Raw genomic sequence first — 22,893 nt, forward strand, 5'->3', positions numbered from 1 at the left:
GGTCAGGGTGGAGGGAGAGAGAAATGGAATGTAGTTAAGGGAGAGTGAGGGTTCTGAGGTGAAAGACAGTGAGAGAGAGAGAGAGAGAGAGAGAGAGAGAGAGAGAGAGAGAGAGAGAGAGAGAGAGTGAGGTAGAGTGTGTGTGTATGTGTGTGTGTGTGTGTGTGTGTGTGTGTGTGTGTGTGTGTTGCTGGACCAGACCCCAGGGCTATGTTGATGAGGGTCCAGGTGGACCCTGCCTGGCCCTGCTTTATGCTCATTACTCTCGCCTGACGAGAGTAAACACTAGCACACAAGCACACTAGCATCTAACCTTCCCATGCCCTTAAGGAGCTGTCAATCATCATGAGCTCTTCCAGTCAGCCGCTGACTCTCACACATCTAGAACACCCCCAGGTCACATCCTCCTCCATCGCCAGAGTTGCTAGAAAAGGTTAAAACGAACACCTGTCTAACCCTCCGCTCACCTCATCCAGGCAGGATTCACCGTGTCCAGATGGCTAGATAGTTTCTGTCTATACTCATGAAGGAAGGAATCATTCTGAAAGATCTAGCCCCAAATATAGTGTAGCAGATCACTTCAGTTGTGGATTGTGTTGACCACTGAAGTTCTAATGAGCTCAGTAACAGTACAGTATTGCTGACTCCTCAGCTGCTTGAAATTGACATTTTGAGACATTTTGAATAGAGAATGTGTTTCAGTATTTCACATCTCCCACCTCTGCCACCCACCCACTCCAGGCAACCCCTGACCCAGTCTCCTCATGCCTGTCCCTGCCTGGCTGGCCGGCAGGCTGGCTGGCTCAGTGAAAAGATGGATTGTCTTGGTGAGCAGTGTGGAGTTCTCTTGTGTGGGTGTGAAGACCAGGGCAGCAGAGGAACAAGGGCTGGACTGGCCAGAGGGGCTGGATCGGATACTGTGTAGACAGGGGTTGGTCTGGGCTCTGTGCAGAGGACAGCCAGGCTGGCAGGCAGGGTTGCATTGGGCATTGGGCACTGGGCACTGGGCACTGGGCACTGGGTAGGGAAGCAGGCAGGCCGAGGGCCAGGGCACACTAACTGTGCCTGGCTACTGTTGGAGCCAGAAATCTCTGATCTCGGGGCCCAGTAACCACCCGCCATGTTGGAACCTCCACCGTCTGTCTGGATGCTGCAGATTATGAAGGCTGTGATGTTGAACCGTTGGTTTTTAATAATGAGTTCTTCACCTTAATGAAGGTTCTATTCACCATCAATTGGCCTCCTAGAGTGGCTGAATCTTTCTCTCTCTCTTTTTGGTTTACGTACCTTGGTTGGACAGCAAGACGGCAACATTTCCCTCTGTGTTCTACTCAAGGCAGCTTCTCTGCTGATGGCTCTCCTCCACAGGGGTTCCCTCACCCACGCTAGGTTTGTCATCATTATAGCCAAATGTATCCATCATTCCTTGTGTGATTGTCTTTGTCATATCTTCCTGCTTGTTCTCTCTCAAAACCTCAGAGGTGTGATTCATGTGTTGTTTGTCACAACTCCCGGGCATGAACCTGTTCTTCAGTCCCATTAGAGCAGCATCGGCTGTTTGTTTTTATTTCCCCTAATGATATGATATACTCTCATGGCCATCCCTCATGTGGCGGTAATGATGTCTTTTCTCATCTCAGACTCACCACAGACTCACTCACTCTCATTCAGATGGTCTTGAACACATGTGTCCCCTCAAAGATAGATACTGTTCTGTCTCTGTGTGTCCTCTCCTCCTGGGTCCTCCTGCTGATTGGGTCAACAGTGTGGTTGGACTTTGCCTCTGGAATTTATTCCACTCATATATTGACTCTGGGTTCCCTTCACCCTACATCACCCCTGTTACAGGCTATTCCGGTAAATATGGCTCCACTCTACACTCTACTGGTTGGCCTTAGCTCACTCCTGGTGTTGTGGTCTGACCAGACTTGTGACATCCGGAGGTTGTCTTCCCATGGCTGAGGTGGTGACAGGATCTGTCGGTGCCCTCTGAAGTGAACACTCAGCAGTGTCTGGTATCTGGGGCTGTGGCGAGTTTTGTTTTGGTTAGCACAGTCAGCGGTTAGCACCCTGGCACGAGGAGACTGTGGAGACAGATACTGAAGGAGCGAGAGTGCGTCTCCATCGGTGTGAACGGACCATTGTTGTATTATATTCAGAATAAGGCCCTGGAGGCAGACCTGATAATCAGTGTAATGTGTGTAATATTCCCTCCCCATAGTCCATTCCCACTCTCCTGGATACGTCAACACCTTTGGCTGTGTGTGTTAGAGAGGAGTTACATTGTTAGAGGGTGGTCAACTCCTCACCCCTTGACAGCCTACACACACACACACACACACACACACACACACACACACACACACACAGTTCTCTGTCTGTTCACATGCAGATAGGCTGTCTGGCCCTGAGAATAGCAACATTTGCATTTCAGAATTACAATCCATCTCATGAAAGGTACCCTCTGTTCCCTCGAGGATGAACTTTTCTGTCACTGTACTATTCACGGCAGCTTGCAGATTGAAGCATGCACAATTCCCTGACTGACATCCCAAACGTTCTCGTGTCTGTGTGTGTGTGTGTGTGTGTGTGTGTGTGTGTGTGTGTGTGTGTGTGTGTGTGTGTGTGTGTGCCTGTGCTTGGTCCATGGTTGACAGCATGTGTCATCCCCCCTCTCGCTTAGGGACTATGTCATACTCAGTAAAGCATCTGTGACAGGCAGCGATGTGGTGGGAAACACTCCACTAGCCCAGCAACAGCCAGGGCCCTGAGAGACATGCTGAACTGAGCTGAACGGAGCTGAGCCTGAGACACACTCAGCCTGAGCCTGAGCTGAGTTGAACTGAGCGCGAGCTAATTAGAACAAGTATGGAGAAGGAGGGAGACGTTCCTAATGTCACAGGCATGAGGGGAATGCTGTCCCTGGCCAGCAGACCTGGGAACGTGAGGGGAACAATATTGGAGAATCTACGATGTTTCTTTCCATCACGTCTTTTCTTTTCTTTTCTCTTGGTCTCTCCATCTCTTCGCTTTCTCCCTCTATACGACGCTCTATCCTTGCACTTACTTTTCTCTGCTTTTTTCCTTTTCTATATCACTCTTTTCTGTGCTCTGTCTCTGCCATTGTGAGTTGAAAGGGACCCCCCCACACACTGTGTCTACGTGCAAAATGAATATTAACTCAGACCGTATTTCCTCTAACCACGATTGCTCTCCTTTCTCATCCTATTCTTCCTCTCTCGAATGTGATTACCATCTAACCATTGCTCTCCTCTCTCTCTCTCTCTCCTTCCCCCCCCCCTCTCTCTCTCTTTCCCCTCCTCTCTCTCTCTCTCTTCCAGTTGGGACGACAGCAGCTCGGTGAGCAGTGGGATCAGTGACACCATCGACACTGATGACATCACCAGCTCCTCTGTTAGCTCCTTTGTCAACACGCCATCCGGCTGCTGCAAGGACCTAGAGGGACAGGTCAGTTATTGCCCACCAGTGGAAACCGTTATACTGTATGTCAGGTACACAAGAGGTACGCACAAGGACCTAGAGTCACACCTGATTCAAACCAGCAGCGGTGGCAACGTTCTGCCATATTCTGACGAGGGTGCATGGCATCCAGTCGTCCACAAATTAAACCCTGTTGCTTTTTTATATATATATATATATATATATATATATATATATATATATATATATATATATATATATGTATATATGTATAACTTTGATTTCCTTCCAAGTGTGGCTGGATGTATTATGTAGATGATGTGGTGTCCACAACCCAGCAGTTAGCAGCATTGATGCTCTTATTACTCCGATGCAAGGAGCCTTACAGGCCCTCCTTCTGTAATAACACATGGATTTACAGGGAATCAGAGTTTCTATACTTTGATCCACTTGGCCCCGATTCATCTGAATGGGTCTGACAAACCTTTGCATGATTGCAGGCTGCCTCATACTTTAGTTACAGTGGTTGTGGAAAACATAAGCCAGGGGAAATTATCCATCTGTTTCGGATTTGGTATAATCGCTGATGTGGGTGCTTCAAAGTGTTGATTGAAATTGCAGCCAAACACGTATTTAATCACTGCAAGGTTCACAGTTCACATCTGAATCACCTCGTACTCCTGGTCCTACCAGTAGGCCATAATGCAGAGCCAGACAGTGTGCTTTCAAATATAGCTGTAAAATCTGGTTCAAGATTTGAGGTGTCTCAACTCCCTATATCAGCCTTTAACACTATTGACAAGCGATATCGCCCTTCTGTTTGCCGTGAGTAAAAGTGGCACAATCTTTAGCAAACTGTATATTGTATGATGCACTGCCTGATGTTGGCTTATCAGCACTTTCTGCTTCTCCTCCAGTTCTGTCTAGCCTTTGAACTAGTGAGTCATGAGACAGGAGGTTTAAAACCCTGCAGGCCTGCTCCAGGGTTGAGCAAGGAGTCATCTGGTAAATTAATGGCCCTACCCTCGGACCCACGTCCTCCATGACGCCTCCAAACTCTCTCTCACAAAGTCTGTGTGGTAGAAATTATGCCGTCTGTAACCAATCACAGCAGTGTATATATATATATATATATTAGAGTCATATAAAACATATTCTGGTTTGTTCAACACTTTTTTGTTTACTACATAATTCCATATGTGTTCCTTCATAGTTTTGATGTCTTCAATATTAATCTACAATGTAGAAAATAATAAAAAAATAAAGAAAAACCATTGAATGAGAAGGTGTGTCCAAACTTTTGACTGGTACTGTGTGTGTATATATATATATACACACTCACCGGCCACTTTGTTGGACCCCCTTTTGCCTTCAGAACTGCCTTAATTCTTTGTGGCATAGATTCAACAAGGTGCTGGAAACATTCCTCAGAGATTTTGGTCCATATTGACATGACAGCATCACGTAGTTGCTGCAGATTTGTCGGCTGCACATCCATGATGCGAATCTTCCGTTCCACCACATCCCAAAGGTGCTCTATTGGATTGAGATCTGGTGACTGTGGAGGCCATTGGAGTACAGTGAACTCATTGTCATGTTCAAGAAACCAGTTTGAGATGATTTGAGCTTTGTGACATAGCGCGTTATCCTGCTGGAAGTAGCCATCAGAAGATACACTGTGATCATAAAGGGATGGACATGGTCAGCAACAATACTCAGGTAGGCTGTGGCGTTTAAACGATGCTTAATTGGTACTAAGGGGCCCAAAGTGTGCCAAGAAAATATCCCCCACACCATTACACCACCACCACCAGCCTGAACCGTTGATACAAGGCAGGATAGATCCATGCTTTCATGTTGTTTACGCCAAATTCTGACCCTACCATCTGAATGTCACAGCAGAAATCGAGACTCATCAGACCAGGCAACGTTTTTCCAATCTTCTATTGTCCAATTTTGGTGAGCCCATGAAAATTGTAGCCTCAGTTTCCTGTTCTTAGCTGACAGGAGTGGCACCGGGTGTGGTCTTCTGCTGCTGTAGCCCATCTGCTTCAAGCTTCGACGTGTTGTGCGTTCAGAGATGGTGTTCTGCATACCTTGGTTGTAATGAGTGGTTATTTGAGTTACTGTTGCCTTTCTATCATCTTGAACCAGTCTGGCCATTTTCCTCTGACCTCTGGCATCAACAAGGCATTTTTGCCCAGAGAACTGCAGCTCACTGGATATTTTCTCTTTTTTGGACCATTCTCTGTAAACCCTAGAGATGGTTGTGCGTGAAAATCCCAGTAGATCAGTAGTTTCTGAAATACAGCCCGTCTGGCACCAACAACCATGCCACGTTCTAAGTCACTTAAATCACCTTTCTTCCCCATTCAGATGCTCGGTTTGAACTTCAGCAGGTCGTCTTGACCATGTCTACATGCCTAAATGCATTGAGTTGCTGCCATGTGATTGGCTGATTAGATATTTGCGTTAACAAGCAGTTGAACAGGTGTACCTAATAAAGTGGCCGGTGAGTGTGTGTGTGTGTGTATATATATATATATTAGCTATAGTATGTTTTCCCCAACGTCCAAAAACAGCGTATGATGTTGTCGAGACCTAAACAGGGAGCAGTGTTGTACATTACTGTTAGTGTTACATTAGTGTTCTTTCAGTATAACGTCAGAGAACAACATCTATGTGTGTGTGTGTTTTCTGTCTGAGGGAGAAGTCCGTTGGCATAGTTGTGAAGTAGCAGGGGTTGTACAGCCAGGAAGGTTATTTCCAGTCATAAACAGGGAGCGGGTGAGAGAAGCGACTGCAGTATTGGCACCATCTTTGCGTTTTCATGTTTTCAACCATTACGCTTTCTTCCGTGCCAACCAGTGACTTCAACTCCCGACAGTTGAATGAATTCGGGCCTCAAAACCAGCTCTAGGGCGCCAACAATCAGTCATGTCACCGTGGAAACCACCCTCTCATTCTCCCTGGAACTGTATTGCCTTTTATAGAATTGCTTTGTGTTGCTTTTTTTTTTTGCTCTCGGGTAGAGAATATGGTTCAGATTTATTATTGCGGGTCGAAGATAACGGTGTTTCGGATTGAGGCTGATAAAGAGTGTGCATACTAGGCCATTAAAATTCCTTCCCTGGCAATCATTTTTTATGAGTATTTTCAGTAGCAGCTGAACAATGACCTGTTATAACTGTGGCTGACGTAAGTTTGGCTGGCTCTGGGAAAACACACTAACACACCACAGTGATCCAACACTATGTTTATACGTGGGCAATGATAACGGTTCTGTTCTCCTGCCCTCTCTCTCTCTCTCTCTCTTTCTCTCTTTCTCTCTTTCTCTCTCTCTCTCTCGCTCTGTTATCTGATTGCTCATTTGCAGTCTGTAATGTTGATACATGAGGCAGAGAGAGAGCAGTCGCTGTTGATTTCCTGTGTTAATTACTCCAGGCAAGAGTTTGTCAGGGGGGGTGGGGGGGCACTGTCTGGGGCACTGGGGGCTTGTCTGGCGGACTGGGGGACGTGCCTCGTACTGTGGTCCACTGCTCTCTCACGCCGTGTTTGTGGAATGATTCAACCACATGCCTGAGATGAAAGGACCAATGTGCCTGGGTGGTGGTGACATCATCCCCAGTGTCAGTTAATGACCAACCAGAATGAGAAGTTGCCTTGCTAAGATGAGAGCAGAAAAGGAAGGGGGTGTATATATCATTTAGTATTACTCTACTGGTTGGGAATCTTCTCCTCCTGTAGAGGCTCATAGAAGAGAGTGAGTGAGACAGAGAGAGAAAAGAGTCCATAAAGTGATGACTTTACTGTGTGTGTGTGTGTGTGTGTGTGTGTGTGTGTCTATTTTAATGCTGCTTTGTGATGAACAGATGAAAGACTTTGCACTTGATAGGGACATGTGGAGTTGTTTAGATTGGAATGATAACATGGTCCTCATTACTGACAGTGCTTTCATTCTGCTGATGTACTAATCTCTGAACCCATAGGGAGACTGAGACGCTGTGAGAGAGAGAAACTGTCTATCCACACCACAAGCTTGGCCTAATCTAATGTGACACCTTAATCTCCCTCAGCTCCAGACAGACGCGGAGAAGCACAGCGAACGGAACTCTGTGTGGTCCAGCGAGGAGGTCAAAAGGTCAGACGGAGGGTCAGACAGCGGGGTCAAGATGGAGTCCGGCTCCAAATGGTGTCGTCACCCCTCGGACTTATCTGACGAATCAGAGCGGAGCTCCTCGGGCCACAAGACAACTTCCATCGCCCACACGGGCTCCTGGAGGCGGGGCATGAGTGCCCAGGTGGGCGTGACCTCGCCACGGACCAAGGCCCCTGTCGCGCCAGGCTGTAGCACGCTCAAGACCCATGGGACAGGTAGGCACATAAATGGTGGCTAGGTAGTGCATTTAGGCATTAGCGCAGAGGGCTAAAGTGGTGAACCACGATCACCCAATGACATGCCTAGCCCCGACACCTTGACTGAAGTCTTGTGTTAACGCCGTGATCTAAGGATTATAGCTTTAGCTCAGTGGGCTAACAGTCTTATGGTGCACCAGAGACCCGGGTTCAAACCCAGTCAGTCACAGAAATCCGGCATGCATGATGTGTCTGCTTCCACACCCAAACAGCCAGGCTGTCTGTGCTGGTCTATATCACCCTGGGCTGTGGCATGGTGTTCATAGGGCCTGTGATGAGACTGGTAGCAGGCAACCACAGGGAGGTCTAATCTGGTGAGATCAGGGATCAGGTAGCCCGGAGTGAAAACCACTCTGAAGGGAGGGAGGGATAGAGGGAGACAGACAGAGAGAGACGTTTGAAGATCTTGCGATCTCTCACGTTTTATTGAAGTGGTGGGTGCAGGTAGGTGCAGCCTTTGAGTTCAGAGTAGACGTGTTGTAACACAGCTCAGCAGGAGCTTTGGTGCTCCTGTATAACTGCACTGTTGAATGAGTGTGTGTGTGTGTGTGTGTGTGTGTGTGTGTGTGAGTGCGGGTGTGGGTTGTTCCTCACTCTTATCAGGCAAGCCTCTCTTCCCACAAGACTCCTGGAGGAACTCATATCATTCTCTTCAGAATGTGTGTGTGTGTGTGTGTGTGTGTGTGTGTGTGTGTGTGTGTGTCTGTCTGTATCTGTGTGTATGTGTCTGTCTGTCTGTCTGTGTGTGTATCTGTGTGTCTGTGTCTATATCTGTGTGTGTGTGTGTGTGTGTGTGTGTGTGCTTGTGCTTGTGCTTGTACTTGTGCTCGCTGATGTTGATACAGCATGTATCATCCCCCCCTCTCCTCCTCCCACCCCCACCCTCACCCCCACCCTGCCCTCCAGGTAAAACAGACGACGCCAAGGTGTCTGAGAAGGGCCGAGGTGTCATCCAGCGCTCGCCCTCAGACATGGGTGGGGACGAGACCAAGAAACCCCCCCACTCCACCCGCACCCCCACCAACACGTTTGGCTTCAAGAAGCATGCCGGAGGGGGCATGGTGACCATGGTGACAGCCAGCGGGGTCACCATCACCTCGGGCTCCGCCACCCTGGGCAAGATCCCCAAGTCAGTGGGTCTCCACGGGGTAGGAGGAGGAGGAGCAGGAGGGCGCATCCTGGGACGCCAGACCAGCGTAGATGACGGGTACCTCCCTGTGAGCGTCCACTCCACCATGCAGTACCGCAGCCTGCCCCGGCCCAGCCGAGCCTCGGGCACCGGGGGGCGCTCCGCCACCAACCGCTCCTCCAGTAACAGTATAGACTCGAACCTCAGTAGCAGGTCTGCCACGCTCCACGGCCATAGGAGTCGTGGCGTGCCCAAGCCCAGTGCCGGCGTCCCTCTGCCCGTCTCCAACCAGACGGATAGGGAGAAGGGGGTGTCGTCGGAGGTTGGCACCATGGCACAGGGCGCAGGGGCGGTGCCACCACAGGGTACCAGGCAGCCAGGGGGAAAGTATGCAGATGTGTCGTCTCCTACCCTGCGGAGGTTAGCCCCCCCCTTCATACTACTGTACACTCTACTTTGATTATATTTATCTTATCTTTTATTGAAGTAAATGCAGTGTTTTCATTAGTGCTGCCTGGCTGTCTCTAGGCAGATTGAGGGGCCTCTCTCCCCTGTGGCCTGTGATAGGTTCATTAGTGTTGGTTTAAAGCAGAGTGAGAGGACCCAGACTGAGAGGCAAATGTTTTCATTAGCTCTATAACCAATGGGCTGCACAGGGTGTATTCAGTGCACATTCAGAACATTGCAGGAAGAAATGTGATTTATAGAGCTGACATGACACAGACATTCTGACATACCTGTTCTATACGGCACATTCAGAATGTTCTGTAACGTTCCAACCTACTGAAGAGGCCCCAGTGTTTTTTTTTTTTTTATAGATCTGCAACAACCTCACAGCCCTGTTGCTCTCTCTCTGCTGCAGCTCTGACTGATGCAGCTGTTCTAGACACCACATTTCTATGTGAATGTTCTGCAACGTTCCAACCTCTTGAATACACCTATAGTATTTTCGCCGAGGCTCCCGCTGCTGTAGCTTTAAGTGATGCTGCTCCTGCTTTCACTTATCTCTCTAATCTGTTCATGAGGTAATGTGAAAATACAGCAGCTGTTTCCTCTCAACGGTCGGAGACTCTCCCTCTTCGTTAACTTAACCGTCGTTTATTTCTGCTTGTCAAAGCCAATTTAGCATCAGTGCCCTACTCTATATACCCTGCTTCAATGTCAATGACGTGTTGTTAAAAGCCCCACAGTATAAGATGTATGATGGCTCTCACAGACTGCTCTACCGCCAAAGCCTGACCTGCGGATTAGAATAGGGTTTATTTGTCTTGTGATTGGACCATGCTTGAAGAACATTAGGCATTAGGTTCTCGTGACAACATTAAGATATGTATTTGTTTCACTTCTCCTTGCATTAAAGAACATTTTAATCAAAAATGTAAAAAAAAAAAAAAAAGAAAAATGTAAAATGTAAATGTACATTTTAATCAAACATAGCTCAAATTACTCCTGTACTTAAAACCCATGTACCACATAGGTCTCCTCTCACTCCTCTCCTCTCCTCTCCTCTCACTCCTCTCCTCTCCTCTCACTCTCCTCTCTTTCATCCAGACTGTTCGGAGGCAAGCCAGGGAAGCAGGCCCCGGTCACCACAGCAGAGAACATGAAGAACTCCACCGTCATTTCCAACCCTCATGCCAACTCTGTCCAGCAGGGCGGCGCTCTAGACTCTCCCTCGGCAAGCAGCGGGGGCAGCAGCCCTCTGTACGGGGGCGCTGGGGTCCGCGGTGGGGGTCTTGGCGTGGAGCCCTCCCTCTCCTCTCTGTCCCCCCTGGCGTCCAGCCCTGGTTCGGCCCTCTCCACCCCGTCCCACAGCCACAGCCTGGCCTGGAGCACGGCCACCCTGAGCAGGGACACCCTCAGCCCAGGATACCCCTCCCTCAGCAGCCTCCACACCAGCAGCGAGTCCATCGACGTGTCCCTGGGCAGCGGAGGGATGAGCCACCATGGGTCTGGTAGGGAGGATACACTGCCTGCCTGTGTGAGGAACAACAGCATCAAGACTGGCTACTCAGACAGGTAAGACTAGGGTTAAAGTAATCGGACTGGAGATATTCAAATGGTGTTTGTTTGTTGTTATTTTACAATTTGCTGTTTGACCAAGATCTGAACTGTGGAAAATGTCACCTACAGACCCCAGATCTCTTTACCTCTACCTCTCCCTTTCTTCCTGTATCTCTCCTCTCTTTGTCTTCCCTTTGTCTCTCCATCTCAAACTGCATTGTGCCTGAGTGTTGAGTCTCTCTCTATCAGTATGGTTCCTATGGGCATACTGATGTAGAGGATTTGATATGGTCCTACAGGTGTTGGTGTGATGAAAGCATGGACTCTATCTTGACTGATCATCATTCTCTTCCTCTCTTCTCCCTGCTCTGGCCCTCTCTCTGTTGTGTCTACCCTTACTCCCTGCCCCCCTACCCCTACCCACTACCACCAACCCCCTACCCTACAGCCCCCTCTCCTCCCCCTCTGCTAGTCCCAAATTTAGCCGCAACACTTTACCCAGGAAACAGGACAGGTAAAGGTGTCTGTGTGGAGTAAAGCTGGTTTAGCAGTGAAACAATCAAGTCTTGTGTGTGTGTGTGTGTCCTGTGTTTTGATTGTGAAGTGACTGTTTGGCAGTACTTCCCCTGCATCCATTTCAAAGCATGTAGGCTGCCATCTGCTGGCTAAACTCTGAAATTCATTGAGATCTGAAGCCTCATCTTGAACAGAACATCAGAGCTTACATGACTCACAGCTGTGATTTGTTTTAATAGATAAGAGATCTGCTATCAGTAGCTGTGTCCCATCTGTAGGTATTTTATCTACAGGTGTGTGATGAGTAAGAACTCTTACTCAGATATAATTTACCTGGCAAGCCGTCATTGGCTCTGTTGTCTACCACAGACACTAAAGCAGTAATTGCCCCTATTCTAACCCCTTCTGTATATTTAGAAAAAAATACATATTTTCTGTATCTCTAATTTGAACATAACTCTCAAAATTACTTTCTACAAGTCACTGCAGAAATATTGTGGATCCCCTAGGAAAAGGAAAAGAAAATACTTAAATGGAAAAACCCCCAAGACTTAATCGAGTCAATCAAATCAAGTTTTTTTGAAGTTATGTGAGACCCCATTCTCCATAGATTCATTCACAACAACAATTTCACTCATATGTGATATGTTATGCATGATCCCCTGTGACATTGTAGACCATGTGCCTTTTATTTGTGAGTGTGCGTGATGTGTGTCAGACCGCATATGGGAATCAGATAAGAGTGATTGTACACATGTGACTCTCCCTGCCTATGGCCCTCCCTGCTGGGTCAGCATCAGTGCACGCCCTGCAGCAGCCACTTACTAGTGTACTCTTCCTATCTGGCATGTATCTTGTCTGGGATGTATTTGTGTCGTGTTCACTATGTGGGTAGTATTGAGGAATGGGATGTCTGTGTTCTGTTGTAGTGTTTGTATTATTATGTTGAGGATGTTACTTCTTGTGATTTTAATTGAATGCCTTTTTTTAATGGCCCCTCAGGGGATCAATGAAGTTGCAATGAATAGAATAGAATTGGAACTGAATCTGGATTTGAATTGAATCGGATCTTCTTCCGGTCGCTCTGCAGGTACGGCCACCTGCCCCAGCTGCGGGGCCTTGACGAGCCACGTGATTGGCTGCGCTCCCACTCAGCAGGAGGTCTGCAGGAGTCTGCTGCCAGCTCCCCCTTCTCCCCCTCCTCCAGCCTCACCTCGCCCTCTGGGACACGCTTCAATTTTGCCCAGCTTGGTAGGTATAGCTATGGGTTCTCTAACTCTCCAATGCTCCCCTGTATGGTTAAGATTGTTTTAGGTAGATGTGGTCATGTTAGGCTGTAACAAAAGCCTGCACACGTAGCACTGTAGCTGTCCAGTGGTGTCGTTTGAGAATCCTGGTGTAGCCTAAACCTTCATGTAGAAGAGATGGTGAAAGAAAAAGCGGTTGTACAGTGATCTATATCAATGCAGTGCTTTATTCGATTTATTTGGCAATGCATGAGTCAACCGCTGTAAATCTGTCCGATTTAGCCAAAAGGAAAATGCAATATGTCAATTGTCAACCTTACTTTCCATTATTACCTAACAGGCGCAGACAGCCAAAATGAACCCACAAAGTGAACAAACAAACAAATCTGATCAGTGCCCAGTGTCTGTGTACAGTTTGAGAGTTAATCAGGTTGTTGTGTCATGTCTGTCCCCAGCAGGCAGCCCAACCACAGCAGCACAGATAAACCTGGCTCACCTACGCAGTGGGAACAGCGTGGCCAACCAGGAGGGCCAGCCGTATGACCCCTACAGCGATGCGCGTCTGCGCAACTCCTCCATGTCGCTGGAGGAGAAGAGCCGAACCATGAGCAGCTCCGGTTCCTTCAGAGACGGACTAGAGGAGGGTAAGACATATGATACGATATACAGTGCGTTTTATTTTGGTAGACTCTTATGATTGGGGAAGTATCTGATGTCTATGGGTCAGACCTGTAGATTTGTCATGTCTCTATGTGCTATCATTCAGAACTCAGAGACGGTGGTGAAGTTATGTTTTGGTAAATGTATCGCTTTTTTGACGTCAGTATTCTAGATACATGTGTGAACCTCCATCTTATTGTGAACCTCCATCTTACCAGACTCAAATTCTCCGGCCAGACTGGAAGATTGTTTCCTTTTTGACGTCTAAAAAAAGAAAAGTCTTAACAAGGAGCTAGTCAAGTATAAAAGATTGATATTTATTTCTCTTACGCACGCAATGTTTACTAAAAATCCACATGCTTGTTTAACCAATGAAATCAGTCATTACTCATTACCTGTTTGAGTATTTTCAATGTCATTTAGCGACTGCTTTTATTATCCAAGCATCTACACTTGAGCTAGGAAATACAAAGGGTTACTTTGTTCAACTTGTTAAGTGTACAGTGTACTGAGGTTCGATGACTGACACCACTAACTCGGCCCGGAGATGCCAGCTCTTGTGGTGAACTGCTTGTCGTGAATAGAATCCCCCATGATTCAGTAGTGTTGGCGGGTGCAGGCAGGGAAGGTGTTGATCGGTGCGTGTCCGAGCCGAGAGGCGAGGCCCAGATTAATGTTAAGATGTGGTGGGGGGGTGTTCAGGCATGCCGGCAATGGCGAGGAGAAACAACTTAATGAATATCTCCTCCTGCAGTCCCTGATGTTTGACTCAACATCAGGTCCACAGACATCCCTCTCTCCCGAGCCCTTCCCCCCAGCCAGAAGAACAAATCCTTTGTTGGCACCCCAGTGTCTACTTCAGATCACAGATTATAGTGTGAACCTTGGAAAACCCCGTCTTTAGTCACAGCAAGTATATGTCTTCTACAGTCTCTGGTCTCTTGGTATAGACCTAGCATTAGAATTAAAGATCTGTGTAACTGCAAAAGTTGACAACCCCCCCACCTGTTTGTCTTTCAGAGTAGACCAACATCTATTTCCAACATGACAAAAAAGAATCAAAACTCCTAGACATGCTGTTTAAAAGCACTTAACAGTTTTTCATGGCCTTTTCCAACATGTTGATGTGGGCATAGCCAGCATCCAAAACGTATCAAGGGTTTCATTGAGCTCTCTGTCCTATAAGACCAGGTCTATGTAGATTATTCAGAATGATACAGTACACTGACAGTGCATGGAAACGCAAACTATTATGGGGGAACAGTCTAGGTCTAAGATAATGTTTATCCTACCATCCACACACTTCACTGAACTCTGTGACATATGAATCTCTCCTGATAATCTGGGGGCATTCTGGAGAACTGACAGGGATCTGAATGATTTGGGCTTGTTTGCACAGAGCAGTTTGTTATGTTTGGCACATCCCCCCCTACTGTGAATGTAGTCCTGCGGTGGAGTCGTGCTTGTAGTTTGATGAATGGGGGCAGCTGATCTACTGGGGCTGTCTGTGGTGTCTGTGGTAGTTATACTGCATTGTCAGGGACTCAGCGGAGCATAATGATGATGTATGGGCCCGATGACTGGCAGCTAAAAGTGATAATATGTCAAATGTGTGAGTTATGAGTTACTGCACCGTGTGTGACTCACTGTATAGTCATATTATGTGCTGTAAGGTGGGTGATAATTGATAATGCACATCCGCAGCATTTAGTAAACATCACACAGCACCATACGCGCGCACAGACACACACACACACACATACACACAGACACACACACACACATACACACACACACACACACACACACACACACACAGAGAGACACACACACACACACACACACAAGAGCACCTCTGCGGTTATAAACTTTCACTGAAGGGACTTGTTCCTGCGTGTCTCTGTCTACAGAGTCATCAGCTAGAGATGAATCACTGCATTCATGAATTATGACCATTATCGATGTCAGACAAATGAACGTTGTTGTTGTTGTTTTTGTCTCCAGTTCACGGGTCCTCTCTGTCTCTGGTGTCGAGTAACTCCTCTGTCTACTCTACGGTGAGGTTTTGTTTGGTGTCTTGTCTGCTGCACTGAGTATGCAAACTAATTATATAATACACACCCATCCATGTAACAGAAACCAATATGGTTACAACTAAGTTCTTGGTGGAAGAGGGTAGTGTTCAGTCGGCACACTCAGGATGGTGAGTGGAAAACGTTTTGAAAGGGTCATTTGAAAATTGCCATTCTTCTTAGACTATGTTCAGATACTATAGTGCCGCCTCCGTTGCAAAACATTCCCACCTGTTTTGTGTTCCAGTTACAAAAAAAAACATTTAATTCCTCTATATGGGGCCTGGAGTGTGCTCCTCATTATACAAGCCAGCATGTTGATTGTGTTCTGTATGTGTCTGTGTAGCCTTGGGTAGAAAGAGGAAACTGAATATGTGCAGACAGTTCATCATGCTGTCTCATGATCCCATGCATTCTGTAATATGCTAAAATCACGTCTCATGTCTCCTCGTCTCTCTTTCCTACAGCCTGAGGAGAAGTCCCAGTCAGAGGTAAGAACAACTGGGTCTACTCTATTCTATTCTATTCTACCTTTGTCTCGTCGACTCTCACGCTAAATGACGTGACACTGTTTCTGATTGTGTCTGCACAGGTTAGTGTTTGTTCCTGTGTCACAATACTTTACTACACTGTAATGTGAGAACCTTTGAGGCTGTTAGTGTTTGTTATGATGAGTCACCGACAGTTTTGCAAGCACTGCTTGTACCTGTCCTTTTGTCTGTGCTTCTCAACACCAGTCATGGGGTAACTCTAGAGTTGTTCATGTCTGTCCAAGCTCAGCACTGACACACCAGAGACAATCATCAAACTCTATATTAGTTAAATCAGGTGTGTTTGAGCTGGGCTACAACAAAAAACGTGCGACTCTGGGGTACTACAAGAGTTTTGAAACATTCTATGTGATATTACATCTTTACCAATATGATCTTATTTTCTGTCGTCAGATTCGTAAGCTACGGAGAGAGCTAGATGCCTCCCAGGAGAAGGTGTCTGGTCTGACCACTCAGCTGAGTGCTAATGTGAGTATGACTGATGGAACATCTCAGCCTTTGACCTCGCCTGAGGGACGCTTTACTGTCAGAGACACAGCAATAAGTGGTTGTGTTCTTTGACTTTGGTGAGACAGCAGGTTACAATGAAGGATGTCAGGGAGTTCAGACTTGGTGCCTGGTGTTATTATTTACCTAAGTCTTGCTGCTCACAGCACATTGAACCTGATACTGTGTAATGGTCTGAGAGAGAGGAGAGCATTTAGGCCTATTATTTGCTCCGTCTGTTCTCAGAATGTAAACAATCATGACGGTCCATTGCACTGCAGTGGTAGAGTAATCCACCTACAGGTTTCACAACAAAGCTGCCAGCCTGTGTGCGTTTGTGTGTGTGTGTGAGTGTGTGTGTGTGTGTGTGTGTGTGTGTGTGTGTGTGTGTGTGTGTGTGTGTGTGTGTGTGTGTGTGTGTGTGTGTGTGTGTGTGTGTGTGTGAGTGCGGGTGTGGGTGGTTCCTCACTCTTATCAGGCAAGCCTCTCTTCCCACAAGACTCTTGGAGGAACTCATATCATTCTCTTCAGCTTGATAGTGGAGCAGCCACATGTTCCAACACCAGCCCCATCTCTTTCTCTCTCCCTCCCTCCCTCCCTCCCTCTAATGGAAGTGCTCCAGGTCTGGCTCTCCGCTGCTTGCCAAGTAATCATATCATGTTCTGTGGAGGGTGTGCTGTGCTGTGGGATCAGGACTTGTGTTAACGCATATAATCTCTGTGTGATGATCCAGAGAACCAACACGCTACCAGCCACACTCACGCCTACCATATTCTTGCCTCATCAACAATATACACTATGCGATGATCAGAAGCTGCTCCTTTCCACAAGCCTCGCTCCTGCTACCCTGCTACCAGACTCACTCTTTATCAGTGTAAACTGGCCCCTTAGTGGTCTAGCAGAAGACTGGATCCCCTCTCTTGATCAGAAGTACCTACCCTGCTACCAGCCTCACGCCTGCTACTGGACTCTTACCTTATCAGTGTAAACTGGCCCCTCTGAGGCTTATCACTATAGTGGACCACACAGTCAAGGAGTTCTAGCTAACCATGTCAGCTAGAAGCCCCTGCCCCAGAGCAGACAGCAAAGTAACCTGGCATCCTCTGAACCACTACCCATCTCTGAAGAGGAACATAGAGAAGGCCCTGCCACAGAGCCAGAGCCAGAGCCACAGCCCAGAACCCCAGAACGAAGGTAGCACCACCCTGGACCTCACTGAGAGGATGGGCCCCAGGCTGGACACAAAGGACCAGGATGTAGGTGCTGAGATCGGCAGTGCTGAATCTTCTGAGGTGGGCATGGAGGTTGGTCCTGAAGTGGACTCTGAGGTAGGCTCTGAGGTTTCCACTTAGGTGGATACTGAGGGCAATGATGTAGACCCTGGTATGGGCAATGAGACGGGCATTGAGGTGGGCTCTGGGACTGTCCGGCTCTCCAGAGGCCTGAGGGCAATAGTAAGTAGAGGACCCAGTCGTGTTCAAGATGTTTCTTTTTTGGGAACTGAAGTGTCACGTTTATCAGGATGGCCTAACTACAGGGCTGGGTTGTGAGATTGAACTAGACAGTGTGTCTGTGTCAGACATGTTTTCTCAGCAGACACACGTCTCCTCCACCATTATCTTGATCTTCTGTTTAGCCTAGAAAATTGTTGTCATGTACATGGAATGTGTACTTCATGCTGGCTTGCATGTTTTTCTATGCCATGCAAATTCATCAATCTACTTTCTAGATTGTCTTTGTAAACCATATCAACATCAACAGATGAATGTGTCTGATGCACAACGCTTTGGAAATGACACCATTGATTTAATGTGTTTTGAGGTGTTTTCTGTAGATTTGGTTGAACAGCAACTTGAATTGAAAGAAACATTGAGCACGTGTGAGTCAGTGGGATATCGTTCTCCTGCATCTTTATCACATGTCCTACTGTGTGACAGTATGCAATGTATGGCATCAGTATGGCTCTCATACCCCATTCTCCTCAACAAACCCAGAGATAACAGATCATGGTGATTGTTTTACTCAGCACATGACAAGGAGACATACCGTATCCCCTTATACTGTATGTTGTTTAAACATAATTCCTCTCTCTCCTCACGCTGGCAGTGAGGGGGGAGATGGCAGATCTCTGGTTTCACAGAGACAGCTGATAGCTGGAGTGTTTTGTTAGGACTTGTGTGTTTAACGCTGATTGAACAGTATACCCCCTGAGTGTTCAACCACAGAGCGTTGCCCAGACAGGCAGGCAGTCATCAGGGAACCTGCCCAAATCAACACCACATCACCACATCTCAGCACAGATCCATTTACATCAAGTGACCCAGCTGGCCCAGTGGAGCTATTCAATACCTCTAACTCCTAAACAATATCCTCTCTACCCCATCTATCTTCTCTTTCTCTGACAGCAGTTATCCTCTTCTGTGAATGTTTTTCATGTTGGCTCTGTAGGCAGATTACTGGGAATATGTCTGTGTACCTTTACTTGAATTGGGACTGTTGCTTATTCTCACTTGAGTCATAACAAACTGTTGAAGGCCCCCTAAATGACTATAAGCAGTTACCAATTGACTATGTAACAACATGTTAATACAATGTTGTTGCTAGGGGTGATTACAGTTTTACTTCACAGGTACAGCAACATTATGTAAAGCTTTACCATGCATCTGTTACCTTTTACAGTCTCACCTGGTGGCAGCGTTCGAGCAGAGTCTGGGCAACATGACCATCAGACTACAGGGCCTCACCACCACCGCCGAACAGAAGGTAAGGACCAGAGAGATACAGTAGAACTCAGTTGAATACGTTACAAACTGGGTCTGTGGATCCATCTGTTCCCACACCACCACCATCTCACTGAACACACTGTATGCCCTCGTTTTCAGGACTCTGAGGTGAACGATCTGAGGAAGACCATAGAGTACCTGAAGAAGCAGAACACTGCAGCCCAGGCGGTCATCAACGGTGTCATCAACGGACCAGAGCTCACCTGTAAAACGGATACAGCTTCCTGTAGATCGGGTAAGAGTCCACACCACCAATTAATATTTGACTCGCGTCTTTCAACTCAGTTCAAGTCAATCAACTTTATTTATCCCTAAGGGGTCATCATTGCTGTGGTAAATCGATGTGCAAATCAGTGCAGAACGCACACACACACCAACATAACAGAATGTGTCTACACACACACACACACACCCTCATTCTTGTGTACCCCTCAGCAGCATCAGGGAACGATAGCCCCCAGTCCCAGCCAGACCTGTGTTTCCAGCACTCCTCTGACAGATGCACAACCAGACCAGACATATAAGTATTCATGGTCTCTGACCTTGTTCCCACTCACCCTCCCCCTAATGTAGCGTCAGGTAACGGGAGCCCCCAGTCTCAGCCGGACCTGCGGATCCGTAGGCAGCACTCCTCTGACAGTGTGTCCAGCATCACCAGCGCCACCAGCCACTCCAGCATAGGCAGCAACCTGGAGCTGGACGCCAAGAACAGGAAGAAGAAGAAGAACTGGGTAGGTCCACTAGCTACTGTATACCTGCTCTGTGTCTATTTGGCCATTCATGCATCTGCCTATTATGTGTCTTGTCTGTGTGTGTCTGTGTGTCTGTGTGTCTGTGTGTGTGTGTGTGTGTGTGTGTGTGTGTGTGTGTGTGTGTGTGTGTGTGTGTGTCTCTCTCTCTCTCTCTCTCTCTCCTTCTGTCTATCTATCTATGTGTTTTCACTCTCTCATCTGCGATGTTGATCGACTGTGTATTTATTTGTGTTTTTCTATGCTTTCTCTCCCAATCGTGATTGTGCTCAGCCTCCTTGTACAGGAGGAGGGAAGGTGATTATGGTTGTTCATTGCTTTAGGAACTAGAATGTGAGCTGTATGGAGAACTGTAACGTGTCTTTATTTTTGCACATGACAAACCTCATACAAACTGAAGGACTGCAAAAAAAATAACTGAATTTATAAATGACAGGTTTATCATCTGCAATCTGCAATTCTACCTGTAAAGGGTACAGTAATATGTCTATATTTTTTGGTTCAACACATATGAATTATAAAGTCAAATTAACATTCTGCTATGTGTGTTCCCTTTCCTGTTATGATAAGGCTGTAACGTGTGCTGGAGGGAAGGTGAAAGATGACTATGTACGCAGACAAACTGTCCTGAGTAATAACAATAGCTGTGTAATAGTTAGGATTAATACTGGCTGAGGAGTATAGTTTCCCTGACTATTTGTCCACAAGGGGTCAGACAAGTAATGGGTTTACCAAACATCAGAATGAAGAATCCTGCCCTCTTGTGGTTGAGTAGTCATATAATCTCTCACACTAAGAAGTTGTTCTTAGTTGGTATTGTTTTGTTCATTTATGCTCTGTAAAGAAATATCCCAGTTTCCACCCTTTTTGTTTTGTTTTGTTTTGTGGTACAACCCTTTATCCTCTGGTGTATGGTGCCTGTTTTCTGTCTCTGAGATGTGTAGACCCCTCAGGTGCCCCACAATCATTTAGTTTATCCTGGTGTAATTGAATCCAATAGTAGATAAGATTTTTAATAACCCCAAACTGTCAATGCATCCTTACACTACCTTGAGTGTGAGATGAAAGCTAAAGTTGCCCATGATCAGCAGGGTGTTTCTGTCTTTTCTCTTTTTCTACTGCTCTCGCTTCATGTGGCAGGTCTATGAGGTAAGACTGCACAGTATTCCTACCTACCTCTCCACTGTGTATTATTCGATTATCAGATTGGAGTAGTTTAAGACTACGTTTATGATGTGTTTTTTTTGTTCCTGGGTTCCTTGTGTGTCTGTGAATGTCACTGTGCTCAGGTCTCTCTGTCTCTGACCCTCTCTTGTCCTCCTCTCCTTCCTCGTCTCGTCTCCTCTCCTACTCTCCTCTCTTCCTCTCCTCCCCCCTGCAGCTGCGGAGCTCCTTCAAGCAGGCGTTTGGGAAGAAGAAGTCCCCCAAATCTGCCTCCTCCCACTCGGACATTGAGGAGATGACTGACTCCTCTCTGCCCTCATCCCCCAAGCTGCCTTACAATGGCTCCACCTCCACTACGCTCATGCTGAGAAACTCACACTCCAACTCCCTGTAAGCACCTCAACGGAGACAAATGTTTAGACCTGTGCCTGTTTCTAAGTGGAATGGAAAAGTCCCTGCTCTCTCATTGACACAGTCAACTGTATGAAAGGGTCTGTATATTAGGGTTACACAATCAGGGTTACACGATCATATTGACCATAGATACAGCCATCACTTCCATATTGATTCCCATTACTACCCATTGTTTCTCATAGAGCAAATCTTGACTCATGGTTTAGACCCAACATGTATTATGCGTGGAACCATAGTGGGTTTGTGTACTGAAGCTGTTTCTCTCTTGTCCGTCTGTCTGTCTCTCTAGCCCCTTTCTGTCTCCTCTGCCCACTAGTGGGTTTGGCTGGGGCTGTAACACTGGGGTCTACAGGACTGGGTCTCTAGCTTGGTAATAGAGTATGAATGATAGAGTATGATTATGAGTACGACTTCATGAGTATGAATAAGTCTGAATAACCCTCATTCACTCAAAACCCTAATTCACTCAATGATGAGTTGTGATGATAGATATATGTTGATAACCGTATGTGATCAAATGTTGCTCATACACTAAGCAGTTGATTATCAAACCAATTAATATGTCATTAGTATAAGTTAATCATAAAATGTCTTTCCCCAGATCCCTGATCCTGTCCTCACTACTATCACCTTACTCCCTTGCACAGTGATCCAATGCCTTTAAATTAACTAACTAGTAATGCTCTTTCTAAGCTCGATGACTCAATAATGATCAGTTTTGCCCGCAGCTTGCTGGTCCTCTAATCTGTAATTGTATGGCAGACTATGAGCTGGCTTCATGAGGCTCTCTGGGTATATATGCTCTGAGAGCTAGCCTGTTGTGTATAGCCCCGTAGTATGAAGAGACAGCATTGACCAGACGTGTGTGTGTGTGTGTGTGTGTGTGTGTGTGTGTATGTGTGTGTATGTCTGCAGGATCTCAGAGTGCCTGGACAGTGAGGCGGAGACCGTGATGCAGCTACGTAGCGAGCTCAGAGACAAGGAGATGAAGCTGACCGACATCCGTCTGGAAGCTCTCAGCTCCGCACACCAGCTGGACCAGCTACGAGAGTCCATGAACCGCATGCAGGTGAGGGGGGACCGCAACTTGACCACATAGGACCACATACACATTGTCTATCACAAATGAGTTGGAAGGACACGGTGATTGTATGTATTCATGTATCAGAATCATCCTCTTTTGGCTTCAATCGTGTTATGACCGTGTTTCTTTTCAACTGAAAAAGAGAGAAATGTTTGGCTGCTGTGATCTGTGTTTGAC

The 22,893-nt window shown here is 46.9% G+C and overlaps 1 protein-coding gene across 1 annotated transcript in view; it reads left to right on the top strand.

Moving 5' to 3' along the window:
- Positions 1–22,893, top strand: part of LOC310802009 (neuron navigator 2-like) — a gene marked incomplete at its 5' end in the record, with an annotated part of 61,495 nt that overhangs the window by 32,912 nt on the left and 5,690 nt on the right. Inside the window, 17 exons of the mRNA XM_083666235.1 lie at positions 3,342–3,468; positions 7,518–7,815; positions 8,764–9,406; positions 10,538–11,005; positions 11,439–11,504; positions 12,597–12,757; positions 13,209–13,397; positions 15,418–15,470; positions 15,953–15,976; positions 16,430–16,504; positions 19,202–19,285; positions 19,405–19,531; positions 19,885–20,036; positions 21,195–21,203; positions 21,436–21,608; positions 21,922–22,002; positions 22,548–22,701. Of these exons, the coding sequence (XP_083522361.1) occupies positions 3,342–3,468; positions 7,518–7,815; positions 8,764–9,406; positions 10,538–11,005; positions 11,439–11,504; positions 12,597–12,757; positions 13,209–13,397; positions 15,418–15,470; positions 15,953–15,976; positions 16,430–16,504; positions 19,202–19,285; positions 19,405–19,531; positions 19,885–20,036; positions 21,195–21,203; positions 21,436–21,608; positions 21,922–22,002; positions 22,548–22,701 (2,884 nt within the window). The remainder of the gene's footprint in view (positions 1–3,341; positions 3,469–7,517; positions 7,816–8,763; positions 9,407–10,537; positions 11,006–11,438; positions 11,505–12,596; positions 12,758–13,208; positions 13,398–15,417; positions 15,471–15,952; positions 15,977–16,429; positions 16,505–19,201; positions 19,286–19,404; positions 19,532–19,884; positions 20,037–21,194; positions 21,204–21,435; positions 21,609–21,921; positions 22,003–22,547; positions 22,702–22,893) is intronic.

Source organism: Argentina silus (genome assembly GCF_951799395.1).
Source record: "Argentina silus genome assembly, chromosome: 3".
NCBI lineage: Eukaryota > Metazoa > Chordata > Actinopteri > Argentiniformes > Argentinidae > Argentina > Argentina silus.